The 18,972-nt window shown below is 49.4% G+C and overlaps 1 protein-coding gene across 1 annotated transcript in view; it reads left to right on the top strand.

Moving 5' to 3' along the window:
- The first annotated feature begins 1,060 nt into the window (after positions 1 to 1,060).
- TASOR2 (transcription activation suppressor family member 2) overlaps positions 1,061 to 18,972 on the top strand; it is a 34,194-nt gene continuing 16,282 nt past the window's right edge. Inside the window, exons 1-14 of the mRNA XM_082310331.1 lie at positions 1,061 to 1,134; positions 1,243 to 1,388; positions 2,879 to 2,974; positions 4,532 to 4,604; positions 6,010 to 6,101; positions 6,746 to 6,883; positions 7,012 to 7,136; positions 7,234 to 7,253; positions 7,359 to 7,458; positions 8,200 to 8,300; positions 10,552 to 10,655; positions 13,721 to 13,793; positions 13,906 to 13,980; positions 17,780 to 18,589. Coding sequence (XP_082166457.1) covers positions 1,128 to 1,134; positions 1,243 to 1,388; positions 2,879 to 2,974; positions 4,532 to 4,604; positions 6,010 to 6,101; positions 6,746 to 6,883; positions 7,012 to 7,136; positions 7,234 to 7,253; positions 7,359 to 7,458; positions 8,200 to 8,300; positions 10,552 to 10,655; positions 13,721 to 13,793; positions 13,906 to 13,980; positions 17,780 to 18,589 — 1,960 coding nt within the window. The 5' untranslated portion in view covers positions 1,061 to 1,127. The remainder of the gene's footprint in view (positions 1,135 to 1,242; positions 1,389 to 2,878; positions 2,975 to 4,531; positions 4,605 to 6,009; positions 6,102 to 6,745; positions 6,884 to 7,011; positions 7,137 to 7,233; positions 7,254 to 7,358; positions 7,459 to 8,199; positions 8,301 to 10,551; positions 10,656 to 13,720; positions 13,794 to 13,905; positions 13,981 to 17,779; positions 18,590 to 18,972) is intronic.

The raw sequence follows: 18,972 nt of genomic DNA on the forward strand, positions 1-18,972 counted from the left end.
GAATAACAAGATTGGTGACATAGGGAATGATTCTGTCTTTTCTTCTTCTTTTTAATTGAGAGGAGGAAAAGAAAAAAAACGATTAAAACTTCTCCTGTAAAATTAGGAGTCAAAACACCAAGCAGGTTGCAGGGTGACAACAGATGCTATCTTGCTCGTCACCCGAGGAATGCGGGTCTTTCTGCTTTAGAGGTTAAAATGAGAACTTACCTATTTGTCCTCAAAAGTTTCGGTGAGGTTTTTCTTAAGGAGCGACCAGTGTGCAAAACCTGCTCCTCAGGTGTGGGGTTCGACGGTTCTGTATTTCTTTCCTTATAGATGACTGCTTTATTTTTCTAAAGTTTATGGGTCAGAAGAAAGAAACCTTTTCAATGTGTCTATGTTGCAAACTCAGCTTGGGGCTTGAAATCTCATAGCTCATGAATCACCACCAGTAATAATGGTTTTTAAATGTGCAACAGAGACCGAGCCCAGGATTTCTTGTGTTTCTAAGTGGCTGCTTTATTTAATATTTGGGTTTTAACAGCTGCAAGAGCACAAATACTGCAGGGCTTTCCTTTGTTTCTGTGTCAGTATTTAATTTGTCAACTGCTTTGGGACCTTGTCTTGGTGGGATGCTGTTGGGAAGTGTTTTACTGGGATGTTTTCCTTTGGAGATGTTGAGAATTCGGGCTTTGAAGGTTTGCTCTCGTGGTATTGAAAACCTCATTCACTCAAGACCTGAAGGTCTTTATAGTAAAACAGATAACCCTGAGAAACCGAGCATCCACCGAGATGTTCCCTGTGTGCAGACATCAACTCTCACACCCTAAAAGAGCATGCAACAAATCTAAGTAACTTTTTAGCACAAGAAAAAACTCTGACCTGCTCAGAGAGCGTAAAGTTAATTTACCACCAGGCTTTGCTTCTAGCAATTGCTAACCATTTCTTTTTTTTTTTTTTTTCTGTGGCAAAGGAAAAACTTTAAGGGCCCACTGACAAACAGGGAGCTCGGATTCCTCCTGTGGAAGGGCAATTTCACTTGCAAATAAAGACTTGGGGGTTGCATGGCTGGAGGGGAGCTGCTGCTCCCAGTGGGAGCCGTGGAGCTCTGCTCCCTGGAGATCCGGGCTTGATAAGTGAGGCCCATGTGCGGTGAGTCAGAGTCAGACTCAGCTGCCACCCGCCTCTGCTGAGGCCCCATACTTATCTGGGGATGCCCAGAGTTAATATTTGCACCTGCTTTTTGCTTTTTTCCTCCAGGTTTTCATCCAGAATCGGAAGAGTCGAGTTCCCTTTTGCAGACAGCGGTTTCAGTGCTACAGAGCTCCTACTTGGACTCCACAGCTCAGGACGGTTTTCAGTACAGCCAAGCAATTCTGGTGGAAAATGATGTTTTCCTAAGTGAGGTAAGGCTGGTGGGGGAGCAAGGTGTTGCTGGCAGCTCAGGAAATGGTGACGTTTCTGTGGGAGCTGCAGATGTCTGTAAATGCTGGTTTATTGGCAGGTCTTTCCTTGGCAGCATGTGGCTGACCTGCCTGCCTTCTAGAGCCACATTTGCAGTTCCTGACTGACGGAAACCTTTCCTTTGTTTTCTTGCACTTCTTCCTTCCCAATCTGATCAGGAACAAAAGGTCCATTCAGGCAACGTTGCCAAACATTCAGCAGCAGTGCCTGGGGCAGGCCTTCGGGGCAGGTTGAAATGTTGGTTTGATACCTGGCAGGAGAGCTTTAATTTTTGCGCTTCTGCTGATTCACAGCAAGGCAGATTTCCCTGTGGTATTTCTTTTGTCTGCCCTCACACCGGTGCAGGCACCAGTTTTAACCCCATTTTCCCTTTCTCCAGCTGACTGGGGCATGTACAGAACCACTTTTAAAACGCCTCTACAGTCCCACTGTCACTGGCATGAAAGACAGGGTGTCTCCTCTGGGGAGCGGAGATGACCAGTCTGCTTGTTGTCATGAATTAAATAGAGCTTAGATATTTTGGCTGCCTAAATCTGGGATAGTCACTGTGGAGCTGGATAAAAAGCTGGGAAACAGGTATCAAGTAATTTGTTGATTTGCCTGTGAGTTCTAAAGCCAAAATAAGCAAAAGCAGTGATGAGATTGGTATTTTCTTATCTCTTAACCCCGTTTAAAAAATCCCATCCTTCTACAACTTCTTTTATTAAAGCCCCTAAACGTCATGGACTCAGACCCAGCTCTGTTTGCTCCCAGGATGTTCTCCCCGTCTGCACTGAGAACACGCTCTGCTTTAATTATCAGACAAAAGAAATTGGAGTAATGTGTTATTTGGCTGTAGCCAAACCCTCTGAGCTGTAGTCACATGATAGCACCCGCCCTCTAGTCAAATAGTTCAGGCTTCCCTGGTCAGTGGAGAGAGAAAAAAAGAGGTGCCTCCAAGCATCTCCCCTTCTGTAGGCGTCTTCTCCATGGCTGAGATGATTTGTCTTCTGATGGCCGTAGCTGGCTACTAAATGTGATGCTCCACCAGCCCACGTGCTGCTCGGTGAAACAAGCTCCCCGGTAGCCGACGATGTGTGGCAAGAAGGGCAAGGTGGAATAAGGCTGGACTTCCCTGGGATGAGCACAGCGTGCCGCTGTGGGCCTGCTGTCCCTTGGAGGACACTGAATATGTTCTGCTGGGGACAAAGGCAGAGACGGATGGACAGACAGATGCATGGACTGGGGGCCTTGTGGTGGGAGACTGGGTGTACACGTGCCTGGGGGAGGGAATGATGTGTGGGCATGTGAGCTGGTCCAGCATCACCTGGCTGCTGCCCCATGCTGACCACGACTGGCGGTATGTGGGACACGCTGTCCTCGCACCACGACCACGTGTCGCTTGGCTCTGGCCTGAACGGACTAGAACAAAGTGTTGTTGTGTCTTCTGCAGCTCAAAGCTTTTGCCCAAGCTAAGGAAGCCGCTGGGTACAGCCAGGAGGAGCTGGAGGAGACCTTTGCATTTCTCCTGTTTGATAATGAAGAAGAGGTAATCCGAAATGTTTATTCAGCTTAAGAAGTTTGATGCCAAGTGCCTGCACATGTGCTCCGTCCCACCAAACCTGGCAGATTTATTGACAGAAGTGTCCTGGCTCTCCTGTTACCAGTGCAATTACTACTGTATAAATAGTTCAGAACAGATTCTGAAAGCAGCTTCTGGGAGGTTTTAGGGATGGATCTTATTTTGTGTCTCTCCAGTTGATTATTGTTTGAGATTTGGCTGCCTCCTTTGCCCTCTGCAGGGAGGCAGAAGGAGTCTCCCTTTGTCCCAGTGGATTTATGGTCGAGTACAGGCAGGTGAAACCTTTCATGTATGCTTAGAAGAGAAAAAAACCTTTGTGACAGGAGACAGGAGTTTGTCAGGTGGTTTTGGGCAAGTTCACTTGGTTTTGCCAGCTAGGTGGAGGGAGAGCCTGACACAGCTATTGGGAGATAGTTATTCCTGCCCATTTTTCACAAAGACCTTTTTGATTTTGTGAAAAGAGTTTGTCTACGCAAGGATGCTCAGGGAACCTAGCGGGAATTCACTTTTAACGTGATTTAATGGTGCCATGCTCAATCACTCTAGGGATGGTTTTGTTCAGGATGAGAGTGGCCTGAATGCAGTTTAGTTCACTTTGGACGGAGCTACAGCAAAATAAACCACTTTCAGTCTCAGTTTGGGAGCAGGAATTGTCCCGCTTCATTTTAGCTGTTTGAAATTTAGCGTAGTCTGTGCCAAGTGACTGAGCTCCTTGTACAGACCCTAGGAAAGAGGGAGCTCTCCAGAGGGCAGTTGGACCTCGTTTAACGCGGGCATCTAAAATCCTCGGGCTAAATCGCTCTCTGGAGGTGCCTTTCTCCACTGTTGAGAGGAGAGGTCTAGCTGACTGGTCTAAGCTAGACATTTGCCTTTTAGGAGGCAGAAGTTAGGTGAGATGAGTCCCCCATGTTGCTTATAAAGGGACTGAGTACCCTTTGACTGGTTTGCTTTTATTTCTCACCCCTGATGAGTTCACACTGCTCCTGTTGTCACTCTTTGGTCAATATACATTTGGTCCTTGCACACTTTGATGAATCTGCTTTGGACGTGGATTAAATCAAAGCCGGTGAGATGCGCCCAAGGCAGTAATTGTGCCTATGGAGGAGTGAGTGCAGAGTAGCAAACGTCCTTTGCCTTCATGCCAGCCCCATTGCATTTATTTTTCCACAAGTTGTCCCTGCAGATAAAGAAAGTGCAAAGTCCAGCCTTGTGCTTGCAGTGGTTTCTGGAGAAGCTGGATTTTTTCCAGATTTTTCTAAGCTTTTGCTTCCACAGAGGGTTTTGTAACAACGCTTGATAAATACAAGTATTTAGTATCTGAAACAACGAATTTTCTTCCTGTGGACACTGTGTTTAGTTTTCTTTATACCGTGGGTGTTTTGGGACTGTAAAGGTCTGTAAGTGACTTGCAGCACGTGTTTGCCTGTTGCAAGTATTTTGCCAACCGTTGCGCTACAGATTTCAGTAGCTGTGTCCCTTATCTTTGAAAATAGATGGTAAAAGAGGCTGTCTCTTCTTTTGAAGGCAAAAGCGGTGTGTCAGACAGGCCTCCGTGTAAACAGCAGTTCTATTTCCACGCTTGGTGACCCAGCAAAAGGTAAGATTTCCATTCAGAGGACCAAGAGACCTGTTCGCTGTTCTGGGGGTATCAACTCCTTTAAAAACAAAAGGAAAAGCCAAGACAAACTCCTGGTACTGCCTTGTTATTTACTGCAAAGATCCACGGAAACTCCCGAGTTTCTTAAATGGGAAACTGCATTTGTTTGGATCAAGCAAGCAGCAGTGTTTTCCTTCTGCCCACTCAACCAGATGAGGATGGGATCTTCCTCAGGGAATGTTTTCGTCTCTTCACCTTTCCATTTCAGGTTTTTTTTTTTTTTTTTTCCCTTGTTAATTACGACTTTTGTCACCAAAGTGGCTTTTTGGCAGCTCTCCCCACCGGTTTGCTCTTCAGAGTCCGTTGCTGAGCTTTTGTCAGCGGTCTTGTTAATAACTAGAGCAGATCGTGACGTGTCGAAGCCCTTTTCAGTCTGTGCTTGTTCCCTGCCCAAAGGTCCGGGGCCTCAAGATGTGCAGTGCAGGACGCGTTACTCAAAGAAATCCTTCTGCCAGAAGCAGAACGTCTCCCAGTGTTCATCCCGCAAGTCTTTGCAGGCCAAGATACCTAATTATTGAACAGTCAATGGCAGTGAATGCAAAAACAAGCAAGAACTGGTTATTTATCTGGGAATATATCTTAGTCCTGATGGACTGAGATGAATATTATGGTGTGTCTCTTTGTAGCCCTTCCCCTGCCCAGTCCCTGTTTCCCCCCACATACTTCTCTACCCATCTTGTCTACAAATATAAAGCAGGAGTGAAGAGCCAATATCCCCCACCTCAATAAATCCACATATGATATACCCTGCACATGGAGAAGCAATGGGAATAAGCCATGTCCGAATAGGCCTTGTCACAGGGTAGAAGGTTCACGTTGGCATCTGGGATGCTGAAGGGCCATAAAAAGCCAAGGAAGGGGCCTGGGAGGGTCTATGCCATACCACGGGCCTGCTCTCTTGCGGCGTGCGTTCCCTACGTATAAACACCCACGTTGTCTTTGCGTGACTCCAAATTGAGCAAAGTACCTGCCCCGCTTGCAGTCCGACCTGGAAGCCCTTCACCAGATCTTCCTGTAAGAGACAAGCCCTCGCTCGGTACGTTTTCATGTAGTGTGGGCAAAACTGACATTAGTTGGGCTGCTTCTCCCAGGAGAAACCCAAGTGAACTCCTTTCCTAGAGCTGACGCTGAAACATATAATGCTGTTCCATACCAGCAGCCAAAAAAAGGAAAAGAGTCAGAGTTTTACCCTTTTTGTGGCAGCCAAGTGCTACTGTGGTTTGCAGCACTGGCTCTGCAGAGACTCCCGTTCCTGCAAGGCAGAGTCCTCTTTACAGGGGTTTTTTGGCAATCAGCTTTGCTCGACAGACAATTCACGTTATCTTGCATTGCTTTGTTTTCACAGGGGTTTATATTTCCAAGTATGCAGACTGTCTTCATCCGAGACCCTGGTATCACGGAAAATCAGGCTATATTGTCATTTGTAAGCTAATTAAGGTAAAATACAAATCTTTCTTTTTATGTGGAATGGTTTTCAGAAGCCACTGCACAGTGCAAGCAGTTTTTAAGGTGACATTGGTGCCCATGGCTGTGGTGGGGTGGGGTGTAAAATCAGCTCTGAGAGCTCATCGGGAGTTTTGACTATGGGATGCGTCAGACTAGAAAGCCAGAGATCAGACTGGGCTTTGCCAGTGGCCTGCAGGGGGGCAGAGGATGCAGCGGACCTTCCAAATTCCGCCGCTGAGATCAGAAATTCCCCACAGGGTCACCTTTTTCCCTGGACTCTCGTGCATTTGAGGGGTTAACCTTAAAGTGGCTGAGATCACAGCCCCATTCCCTTCCTCCGTGGGGCTGCTGTGTGGTACCTTTCTCCGCTCCCCACGGGATCCTGCTCTCTGTAGCTGGCGTGGAAAATGCGCTGCTTCTGTTGGCTCTCCTGAGCAGCGCTGGTTTGTCTGCCGTCCCGAGCTGGGCCAAGTCAGGCCCTCTTTTTTGGAAAGATGCGAATGCACATAGCCCCCTCACAGTGGGGAGTGTGGGGCTGCCACCAACACTGTCTTTGGGGAAAAGAAGGATTCAAGGGTCTTTTAAAATAAGTTTCTGCAAACAATTATGTGTATTTGGTAAATTTTCTGGCACAGGGGAAGGTCAAGGTGGTATCTGAGAATTACACAACCAGCTATACCTGCCCATCTCCCGGCTACGACTGCCACGTCGCCGTGAGCAGAAACAACATAACATCAAAGACCAGCCACTGCCAGGCCTTCGAGCAGAGCCAGGTATAAGTTTGCAACGGGACTGTGCAGACAGCTCACTTGCGGGCCGCAGGGGAGCACAGCGCTGGCCCGAGTGCCTCGCTTGTTCCTCAATGTGTTTTTTTTCATCCGTGTTTCCCTTCTCACCCCAGTATTACGTGTATGAAGTGTCCGATGGCAGCACTGCAGAGCGGCCCAGGCAGATCTGCCCGTACATAGTCATCGCCTGCCAGTACAGGGAGCCGAAGGAAATGCCCGTCTTAGCTATAGAGAGCCTGTAAGCAACTTGTCGTTCCAAAATACCCGGTCGGTTTTGTGGGCTGTTTTCCTTTTCCCATTGCTAAATGTTCCTCTTTTTCTCTCTTTTTCTCTAGACCTGAGCTTAACCACAAAGGTAGGAGCATCTGAGGGTTGTTTTTGTTTTATAAATGTACCTTTCTTTGTTTGCCCTCCTCTCCTCTCCTGCTTTTCTCTGAGCCGTTCTCCCTTTTGCCTGTAGCGTTGTACTGTCCATGGAGGGGGCAGCTCTCCATCCGGGGCCAGCTTTTGTGCAACATCGCCCTGAGGACCCCATACAGCTCCACGATTCCAGCCCAGCTGTAAGTTCTCCCTTTCTTTTCTTTCTGTGCAATTTGTGGAGTGTGAAGCATTACACTTTTGGGTGTCTGTGTGCCAGCGAAAGCCCGTTTTGTCTCTCCTGCCCCATCCCTTCAGCGATCAGCAGCTTCTCGCGGCCGTACCAACTTCCCACCTGCACTGTTGGGGCGGTCATCAGCATCAGGAAAGTGGTGTTGGGCAGCCAGCGGTGCAGCGTCACAGCAACAGCTGGATGAGGACATGAGATCAGGCCCTGAACTGTAGCTGGAAACAGCTGTATTTTGTTATCTCTTTTTTGTTAACTGCTTTGGGATGTTTATTCCAAATGAGTTATTCCCGCTGGGGATTTTTGTCCTTGTGGGAAGTGGGCTTCCGGATGGTGCGTGTACGATCAGCCAGTTGTGTTTACAGATCAGCACGATGGCAAATAAAGTACTGAGGTAACTAGCATTCAAAAAAATGAGATATTTAAAATCTTCAGCAGTCAGAAGCCAGCTAGCAGGCAGCAATTTGAAACGGCCAGTGTAAGCCAGTAACACAGCCACCAATGTCAGTCTTTGGAGGTGTTTACAGTCAGGATCCTCAAATCAGGAAAGTGCTCAGCAAGCTGCTCCTTCTCCAGCCTTCTCCAGAGCTGCTTTCTCTGGTTTCACAGTGACAGGGCAACAAGGAATCTTTGCTGTGCTTAATCCTGAGAGCTTTTTATGCTTGTGATCTCACCGTCTGCTGCTTTATCCCTACAGGCCTCCCAACCTGGACATTAACCATGTCATGGGTGTGTCCGACTTGAAGAAAAAGCTACCAGAAGCTGCATTTGGGAAAAGAAATTACATTGAGAATGAAGGTGAGCGCAAAACCTGCCGGCACGATGAGTAACATATGCTTGTGCTGTGCCATGGGAATTGCCACGGGGCGTCAGAGCTCGGGTCCGCATAGCACTGGGTCCAGTCTTGAAGGGTGGCTGATTGCAGATAAGCGAGGAAAAATGCCAAGGCGGCACAGGGATGTTTTCTTGTCTGCGCTTCACGTGGTCCCCTGGTGTGATGACGATACAAAACTGGGAGGAGTGCCTGGTACACCAGAAGGCTGTGCTGCCATTCAGCAAGACCTGGACGAGTTAGGGAGTTGGGCAGAGAGGAACCTCGTGAAGTTCAAAAAAGGCAAGTGTAGGGTCCTGCACCTAGGGAGGAATAACCCCATGCACCAGTACAGGTTAGGGGTTGACCTGCTGGAAAGCAACTCTGCAGAGAAGGACCTGGGAGTCCTGGTGGACAGCAAGTTAAGCACGAGCCAGCAATCTGCCCAGTGGCCAAGAAGGCCAAGGGCACCCTGGCTTGTATCAGGACTGGTGTGGCCAGCAGGAGCAGGGAGGTGATGGTGCCCCTGCGCTGGGCACTGGTGAGGCCGCCCCTCGAATGCTGTGCTCAGCGCTGGGCCCCGCACCCCAAGGCGGCCATGAAGGGGCTGGAGCGTGGCCAGAGCAGGGCAGCGAGGCTGGGGCAGGGGCTGGAGCACAAGGCTGGGGAGGAGCGGCTGGGGGAGCTGGGGGGGCTCAGCCTGGAGAAGAGGAGGCTGAGGGGAGCCCTCATCGCTCTCTGCAACGGCCTGAAAGGAGGCTGGAGCCGGGGGGGTCGGTCTCTTCTCCGAAGTCACAAACAATAGGACGAGAGGGAACGGCCTCAGGTTGCTCCAGGGGAGGTTTAGGTTGGATATTAGGAAAAATTTCTTCATGGAGAGAGTGGTCAGCCGTTGGCCCAGGCTGCCCAGGGAAGTGGTTGAGTCCCCGTCCCTGGGGGTGTTGAAAAGCCGGGGAGATGTGGTGCTTAGGGACATGGTTTAGTGGTGGAGTTGGCAGTGCTGGATTAACGGTTGGACTTGATGATCTTAAAGGTCTTTTCCAACCTTAACGATTTGATGATTCCAAGCCAAAAGATATGGCTGCCTGCAGTAGCTTTGGGTCACAGGTAACCTACTTGTCACTTCAAGGGGACTGACAGTGACAGTGAATGGCAGCATGAGAGTGGAGAGGACTCCAGAAACCTTGGGAAGAGGCAGGGAATGCTCAGCAATCAGCAAATAAAAGCACAGATTTGGGGAAGGGAGAGAAGGGCTCTACTGTCCCCTTAGTGGTGCTCAGGGACCCTACTTGCCTGTAGTAACTGCTCTCTGTCCTGGTCAGTGCAGGGTGGGGAGGAGGGGACCTGTGTCTAATTACACTTCGGGGTTCCTACTGCTTATTGCTTTCTGGGTTCGAGTTTTGCCGAGCCTGGCAGCTCTCAGCCCCGAGATGTTGAGCTCCCGATGGCTGTGAGTGGCTGCCCATTGCAGCGGACACGCAGTTGCTGACCCAGATATCACAGCTTGCACATGGAGAGCTCTGAATGTGATTTGCAGAAGCTCCAGGTACATTTATTTCCATGTCATCTTGCACCAAAATAAGTGGAAACTGCTGCAGTGTTGCCTCCTATCTGTGTATCAGCTCTGCTGACCCAGGTCAGGGCACTGTTTTGGGGGTTAGCATTCAGCTTACGGTGCAGATGGACACAGGATAGCGCCAGGGGCAGGGGAGGAGGCAGGAGAAGTGAGGGGAGGCAACAGCAACGCTTGACGAAGGTGCCATGGAACCACAGTCTTACGGTCGGCTGATGAAAGAGAGGAAATATTGAACAGAAGAATTTTGTTGCGAAATTCAGGAGGGTAAGGTGGGACTGAGACCTTGCCTTTGTTAAATTCCTTTGGGGATCAGAGTGCAGAATAAGGATACTCCATAGCAGGAAGACTGTGGCATGTTAGAATGAGCTATTTCCTTCTGAAAGGCTCCCTTGTCTCTGTTGAAGCACACAGCATTCGTTAAATTGATTTTGTTAGCTGCAGAGATAAGACGGGAAGCATCTCTTGTGAACCATGGGTTGAAGAGGAAACTCACTGCGATACGAATGCGTATACCAGCTTAGGAAATCTTGATAAGTTTTTTTAAAAACCCAGTGCTTCCACCAATTGCACGCCCATCTTCCTGGTACAGGAGCACTTGTTTGTTCAGCGTTTATGCAAGAGGCACTATTTCAATGTCAAATTCTCTCTCTTTTTGTCTGCAGTCTGCTTTCAGGGTGTTTACTTCAGTCTGTATGAAGTAGAAATATCAAATAAGGATCAATATAAAATGGATCGGTTAATAGAAAATCTAAAGGAAAAGGACTTGGTAAGTATTTTAAAACATTGTCGTTCTGGGAGGAAAGTGGCCTTTTAAATGATCTCTTGAAACTTTTGGTAACATTATTCACAGATTGTGAACTAATGCAAAATGGACTTAATTTCCCTGCTTCAATTATTATTTTCCTACTTGGTTATTCTCAAACATAGTTTAGTCTTTCTGTATATAAATTGTTAACTGAAGATTACCCACTATGAGCTGGGAACATTTTTAGGGTGAACATGCCCTGCTGAGCAGAAGGCATTATACAAGGCAAACCTCTTCTTTGGCTGTGTTTATGCCAGAGGAGATTATTTTATTGTCTTTATTAAACGATTTCCCCCCTGCATTGCAAACAGCATGGTGGACAAGGACTATAAGGGGATCTTGTATATTAAGAAAGCAGAAGCAAAGTCCTCCAGTGCCAGAGTGATAATTACTAAGCAAAAGACATAAGCCGTCACGTGCCTGCCTTTCTCCCTCGTGGCTGAAAAATAGCCCTCGCTCAGCTAAAAACTCACAGTTACGCTGCCAAAACTTCATGGGCTTCCAGGAGCTCTGAAGATGCTGAGATTTCTGCTTTTTTTAATGGGGAATTTCCCTTGCAATATATTATCTGATGAGGCTTTTTTCCAGCACACTGGGGTCTCTTTGTTCCCAGTGCGGTTGTCACGTCACCTTGTGACTCCAGGGGATAAACCTCACCCCCCTGGAGCACAGCACCTGCGTCTCTGCTGGGATCTGCGGTTGGGTTGGGTTTGGCTTTGCTGCTGCTAGTTGCTCTCTCACATCTGATGCTTCCTGTAGATTCAGGGTTGTAAATTCACGGCCGCAAACTCACGGCTGGCTGGACGCATCTTCCGCTCGCTCTAAGTTGGCAGCGGCCCATGAACTGCCTGGAAGTGCTGTTGCTGCATGGCACTGCTAAAGAGCTGCCCACCGATGTGCAGCTTCCCTCACGTGATGTACCGGAGCAAGAGTTTGTTGTGGATCCCTGTAAGAAAACCACTCTGACTCCCTAAAGTATTGATTAAACTATCTTTTATTGGTAACAACATGAGAAGAAAAAAAAAAAGGAATTGCAAAGACAATCTTAACGTCCCTTCACATGCAGGTGATCCTGAAGTGTGCGGCATCGTAGAATGCTTTGGGATGGAAGGGACCTTTCAAGGCCATCCAGTCCATCCCCCCTGCAATGGGCAGGGACATCTTCAACCAGATCAGGTTGCTCAGAGCCCCGTCCAGCCTGGCCTTGAATGTTTCCAAGGATGGGGCATCTCCCACCTCTCTGGGCAACCTCTGCCAGTGTCTCACCACCCTCATCGTGAAAAATTTTTCAGTTGGACCTCTGGTTGGGGCACAGATCTGTCCATGCTGCAGCTCGTCTTAAGGTTCCCAGCAGCTGAAGGGACACAAGTTTATCTATGCTATCCCTTTTTTCTTCTCTTGTTCTCATCAAGATATTTTAATCAATACTTTACAGATCCCAAATGCCTTTCTTACTGGGATCTGTGACAACCGCTTGTTCCGGTGCGTTACACCATGTCTGCAACCACTGAGGGTTATAACATACATCCTGCCAAGCCCAGCAGAGGAGCCTCTAGAGGAGTCAGGGAAGATGAGATAGTTGAGTTGTGGCTGTGAGTAGTGTGGTATTGAGAGCCATCAGGAGCATCGTTTTCCCTAGAGCTTCCCCACCCTCATATATCTGTCATCTGGATTAAAATATCTCCCCTATTTCAATGAGGAAACAGTCGCAGCCTGGTTTGGGTGTGCTCCTTCCCTCCCCTTAGCATGCCGTTGAACGGCCCGTGGGTGAATCCGCTTTGGCGGCAGCTCCCAAAAGTGCAAGTGAAAAATGCCCTCCGTCTCCTTTCCCTTTCGGTGGTGCACGGGCCAAGCACCCACCTTGCGCAGGGCCCAAGTGAAAATGAAAGGGTGGCTGGGGCTCGGTGGGGTTGCCCGAGGCCAGCTGCACTCCTCTGGGTGCTGAGTGACGTCTCTCAGCTCTGTGTCCGGTGGCTGCTGCCTTATGGCTTGACTTTCCTCCTCACCTGCCTGAAAATCATCCCGTCGGTGAGAAACCACAGCTATTTCATTGAGCTGGATTTATGCAGCAGAGATGTTGGCTCTTATCCCTTCTGCTCTGCTGGCTTGAGACAACCAAAGCAAGGAGCTACTGTTTTGAGTAGTGAATATTACACTGAAATTGTTCAGCATTTCCAAAGTTGTTCCGTTGTCCTGGAGAAATGAGGTTGTGGGCGTTAGTCCAATCCTCTGTTATGTCTGAACATACCGAATGGGATCAGCAAAGTTTCACAGAGCATTAGAAGCCCTCGGGTTGTTCAGTTCCTGTAAGTTTCCTGAAAAGATGTGTCTGCATGGAAGAAAGAGATCCAAATGGGTGTCCCCACGGAGGGAAAGGCAGTCCAAGCCAAGCTCTGCGATGAGGCATCAAGCAACACCCAAGCACAAGAAAAGCCTCGATAAGTGCACGTATCTTTTTAGACATGCAGTCATCCAGCCCTGAGACAGTCGCAGGAGTCTCTTAGACTCAGCAGATTTTTTATTTTCCCATATTCATTGATACTCATGCTGCTAATAAGCAAGCTGCATGGCCTGAACTGCAGTCAGGCTTGTGGCTGGGACCGTTGGTTGTGTATTGTCAGATGCTGGCGTCCAGCTTTGCTTTCCCTGCTGGGAAAACCTTCCCTTTGGGCTGCGGAAAGCAATTCCTGGCTGAGATGCCCAGGAGCTTTTGAACTGAAGGGACTAAGATGATTAACCTTATTCATTAATTACGGCTAGTTTGGCTAAGCATATTTATTTTTTAAGGAACAGATGGGAGGAATTTGAGAGCTGAATAACAGCATAAATGGAATGCTTTTGGTTACAGGTCCCAGTTGACCCCAGTGGCACGGACCGAACAGTGTCCTGGTCAGCAGGGAATGAGCTGGTGGCGTTGGCACGCGTTCACCAGCCATCGAGGCTTGTTGACAGTCCTGCTGAGTGATACAAAGTGTGCTAAGGAGGAAAGGGAGTGGTTGCTCTAACTTTATATGTGTTTGTTATAGGCAATCATCAAGTATTTACAAGATCAAGGAGTCCTTATCCTCCTCGCGTCCTCTGCCTTGGCACGAGATGATGGTAAGATACAGCTACATAGAAACCCATATCTGTGCTTAAACATCCTGCTCCGTTTTAGAGATGGAGGGTGGGCACCCTCAGTCTAAACAAAACCTGTTGCTTTCTTTCATAGGATTCGACCCTAAGGAGCCCGTCAGCCTCCTGGCCCTGTTTCTGTTCACCTCGTCCCGCTCGGTGTGCCCGAGAGGTAGGGAGGTTCCCTTTGCTGGCTTCGGACGCTGTGTTTTGGGTGTGGGATCCTCACCAGAGGGTCCTCACAGACACGTTCCTCTTGAAGAGCTGAGTTCTCTGCTCAGAACCACCTACAGCTTTAGCACAAAGGGTGTTAAAAAGAGGAGAGAAAAGTCCCGACTCTCTAGCCATGCTACGTTTTAAGCTGATCTAAACCAGGTTCCTGCATTGCCCATTCCCTGCACATCCTTGCCCCTTTGCAGGAAGTTGATGGGAATGACAAATAATTACTTTTCTCCCTTTCAGTCAGTTTTCAGCAGCATCTCAGCTACCTGAACTATCTAATGTGTGCACATGGGAGTCTGACTCCTGCAGAGCCTGGCTTACAACCCTAAAGGTGCACTGGAGCTGTGCTCAGGGGGCAAAACGACACATGGCACTTGCTGGACCGTGCGTGGAGCTGATGTGATTTGCTAAACCAGCAGGAAAACAGCCTGCCCTAAAAAATAAGTTGGTTTTTGCTGAGATAACAAGTAAAATGGGCTCCATGAAGGGTCGCTGATGCTGTGGAGAGGGAGAGCAGAGGTGGGGAACGGGCATTGCTCCCTAAAGAGCAGCGAGGGTTTGGAGGCTCTGCCGTATCGTGTGACTTCTCTGCTGTGGGATCTGTAAATGCTGGTAGCGGGGCCGTGACGACCGGTCAGGGTGCGTGACGGGGGAGGGAGGGAGGCAGGGAGATGGTGTTGGGCAGAGCCGCGGTGCTGTGCTGCCATCAAGGTGAGTCACCGCTCTGGGAGCTGGGAGGTGAATCCAGGCTGTTTGTAGCCCCAAAACATGCTTCTTTTCATGCAGAACAAACACAGAGGCACTGAATAAGAGAAAATAAAGATTTTCTTTTGAAGTTTGAACCTGCAGATCTTGAAATAAGAATGAGCTTCGACCTCTGTTGCATTTGCCTGAAATTTTCTCTCTATCTGTTGGCTTTTTGCTGCACTATGTGGAAATATTCACCCTACAATTTCCTCTTGCGGACATAAAGAAAGTTACTGCTCTGCCTCCCCTGGGCAGCTTCATCCGCGCACCTCTCGCTGCAGCCACTCCACCAGTAATACTTCCAGCCTTGCAGATCCCCAAGCAACATATAAACAGGGGCCTTTTGCTCTGCATAACTCTGGCTTGCTTTTTGTTGAGTCATCCTAGGGACAAGCCAAGAGCCTGTTTATGCCAGCGCACGCTGGTATTTCAGTCCACCTCTGCGTGAGTGACGGCTGGCATTGCTGACGGAGCTGCACAGGACATACCCATCTCCCCTCCCCAAAAGATAAAATCGGCGGAAGAGCCGACAAGACCTACTAGCACATCTGAGCAGGGATTGCTTTGGCCGTTTCGGTGTTTAACCTCCAGCTATAAACTTTCTTCTTCAGGATCTGCATACGAAGTGGGCTTGTAAGTCGGGTGAAGACGTGATGGTAACTTGGCAGTGCGGGGTGCGAATGTCTTTGGTGCCTGAACTCAGTCAGCCTAACTTTAAGGACGTGCTGCTGGTGGCTGTGTTAGCGTGGCAACTTTTCTAGTTTCTTTTCTAGGCAGAAGAGAGAGACAGGCTCCTCCTGAGGCAGGCTGAAGATCCAAAGTGCCAGGTCAAACCTGGGATCAGGTTGTTGCTGTGACGCCTGAAGTTGGGCGAGGTGAAGGGGGACAGCGCGTGGAGATCAGACTGGAGGTGGGGACTGGCCACCCAGATATTGAGTTCTTGCTGACCAGCCCTGCAACAACCAGAAAATACCCTCCAGAGCAGAGGGATCTATTCCTGAAAGGCTGACTGCAAGCGCTGTATGCTGGAGGAGAGGAGAACGGGGCAAGGAGGTATTTCTCTTGAAGAAGGTTATTGTGGAAGGAGCTGGTAGAGACAGGAGAGGGCACCAGGCGTAAGGAGCATCCCAGAGCGAAGACGGTGCAAGCAGCTGGTTTGTAGGAAGGTTTGGGGCTGTAGCAGACGTTGCCTGTGGCTGGTGTTGATGCTAAAGAGGAGGCAAAGCCTGGGCAACCGGAGGGTAGCTGGCAGCGAAGCGAAGGGGCAGGGAGAGAGGATAACGTTGAGCGAACGCTCCACGTTGTTAACGTGACGCGATGTGAACGTTGATGGCTTCCAGATGTTTTCCCTCTGGTGCCAGCAGGAATTCTGCATGTGCTGTCCCGTTCTGCCTACGTGAGCGGCGTTACCCCAGCCAGCCCTGACTGTCCCCTGGGTCCGAGACCTCTTCTGGCTGGGATTATAAACTCTTTTTCTTTTACGGCTTCTCCTTTCTATGAAGATAAGCAGAGCTGTGCAGGGGTTTGGAATTGAAAAGGGATGGTTACCGAAGACGGCAGGGGTGCAGGGGAGATGCAAAGAGAAAAGGAGAGTGAAGGACGGACGCATTTGAAGTCACTCAGCTCAGACTCAAAGCATGAATAATGTTTCCTATTTCGAAACAAGCGGCCTCTGAAGCTATTCCCTTCCTGCCCAGACAGCCGTCGGGAGGAATGTAGGGCAGGCGTAACAAGCCCGCTGTGCAGACGTGCCGCGGCGTTCCTGAGCCAGCAGCGGAGGCAGGCAGCTGGGATCTGGCTCACGGGGACGCCTGGGCTTGCCAGTAACAAGGACCGGCATCGCTAGTGCAAGGCAGCAGCAGGGCCAATAGGCGAAGAAAATCACGCATCTGGGAGGGGAAGAGAAATGCCTTTGCCTTTCTGGGAAGAGATGTGACGGGGAAGGGCGCTGGGGTTGGCAGCCTGGCCGTACAGCCAAAAGAAACCTCGGAGTCGGATCATAACGCGCAGATGGGCCAAGCCTGCGGGTGCAAAGCACCAACATCAGACTGCTGGGTTGCAGCGGATGAAGCCGGGTAAGTCTGGCTTGTGCGGAAAGGGCGCTCCACCGACAGGCTCTGCATATCGCACCGGCTCTCCAGGCATTTCCAGACACCGAGAGGACGCTGCTGTGCCGAGCAGAGCCTGCTTCCACGGTGACGTCTGCGAGGACAGGCACGCTCGAGCTTTGGGACTCGCTCATGTTGATCCCTCTTGGGAGCTAAACTTTATGATACTACGCGCTGTACGTGGTAGGGCGTTAGTCCCGCTGAAACGAGAAGCACCGACTGTTTTCGGTAGGATCAGTCCTTCAGCTTTGGAAAATCACCCAGGGGTTCGTGTTCTTTATTTATACAATCCCCAGGTCTGCTTGGGGAAGACTCTGTTCCCCATCCCACTCCAGAGCACTAATGTGGTGTCTTCATGTGAACTGCGTCCACCTACGCTGACAGTGGGTAAAGATGGAGCTGCTGGAAGTTATATCTGAACAGGGACATGAACAACACGAGTGACCTGAAAATGGTGGTAGTCCAGACACCCTGCATGGGCAACCCTAAATTTAAACAGGTTTAAAAAAAACCCAACAAAACCCATGTATTTTCATAGCCCTGACTGTCCTAAATGTTGGATTTAGTGAGAATTACTGGAATGAAGGGACTTAAACCACTATGTGTGCGATCTCACCCTGTATTTTCCTGCAGAACGGGGCTAGCTGATACAACAGGAGTCTTTCATCTTAGTTTAATCCACTTTTGACTCCCACGTGCAATTCTTTTTTGCCTTCAGCAGTTACAAGCATCCATCAAACCAGGACATCGCCCCTGGGGCTAGCTTTTTGTAGGTTGGCTTCTGGGGCTTTTTCATAGCTTTCATGTTTTCTTAGCATGCAACAGTGAGGTGACTTGGGGAATTTAATCCTTTTTTAATATGAGTAAAATTCTATTTTTTTTTTCCTTTCGCAGTTGAAAAGCACGATCCAAAAGATGAAAAGGAAGATAGTGATGATAGCGACATCTCATTAAAAATAGCCTCGGTTTTGCCTGGACTTCGCTATGCCTTACAGAAAGCCACCAGTTCTTCGTGGGGGGACACAGTCAGCACCAGCATACGTATCAAACAACACTTCCAGGAATACGCAAAGCTTGATCAAAATGCACAGCCCACCTCTGGCCAAACCAGCGAAGTTCCCCTTTCTTCTCTCCTCTCACCAACCGAGGATGAATGTGCTAATCCCTTCAAAAAATGCTCGGAGCAGTCCTTCTCCCAGCTGCAGCATTATCTCTCTGATCCCAGCACTTATACTCTGGAAATGTCAGCTGCCTTAGGATGTTTGACTGGCACCGTTCAGTCTCTTTGCTGCGATTCAGAGGTTGATCGTAAAGTGGACTTCTCTTCAGCTGTGCCACCGGGCCCTATTCCTGCCAACACAGCAGGGGAAATAAAAGTCAAAAGTGAAAACCCAAAGCCCTCAGCGTGGCTGGACCAGAGTGGTGAAGGGCCCACAAAAGACGTCAACTCGGCTAGCAAGCTATGGGTGCAGCAGAGCAGGAGGAAATCCAGCCGAGCCGTCGTGACCAGAACCAGGAAGAAATGGTCACCCCTCAGGATGCAAATGCATCCTATGGGGGACAGTGGCAGGAACAGGAAAGCAACCAAGAAGAAGAAAATCAGCATTGCTCTCTCTTTTCCTAAAAAGCCAGGGCTCATGGCCAATTCCAACGAGCCCATGCTTAAATTAGCCAATTTGCAGTTTCCGCACAGAAGGAAAAGAGGTAAGTGCTATATAAATGGGACTGACTTTCTCCTGCTTCTCCGGGGTATCCAGCTGGGATACTGAGGGCTCACTAGGAGCCACGTCCCCTCGCCATCTTCTCGGGTGCCCAGAGCAAGCAGATGCCTCCTGAGAGCATCCAAGTAGGTCTGTGGTGATGTCTCTACAGTCTCTTGTTCAACCTGGGAAGGAGCCCAGGGCTGTGACAGGGGATTTCAGTGAAGGTGCCTGAAACCCGGTGCAGCGGTCCATGCTGTTGCCTTCCTTTGCTTCCCAGTGACTGTGCACAGGGACATCAGCCAGGTCGTGGTTATCGCATCCCTTGTCCACGGGCTGTCGGTGGCTCAGGCAAGGAGCGGTTGCCAAAGCCGCGGTCGTTACAGG

This window comes from Platalea leucorodia, assembly GCF_965183815.1.
Source record: "Platalea leucorodia genome assembly, chromosome: 4".
Lineage (NCBI taxonomy): Eukaryota > Metazoa > Chordata > Aves > Pelecaniformes > Threskiornithidae > Platalea > Platalea leucorodia.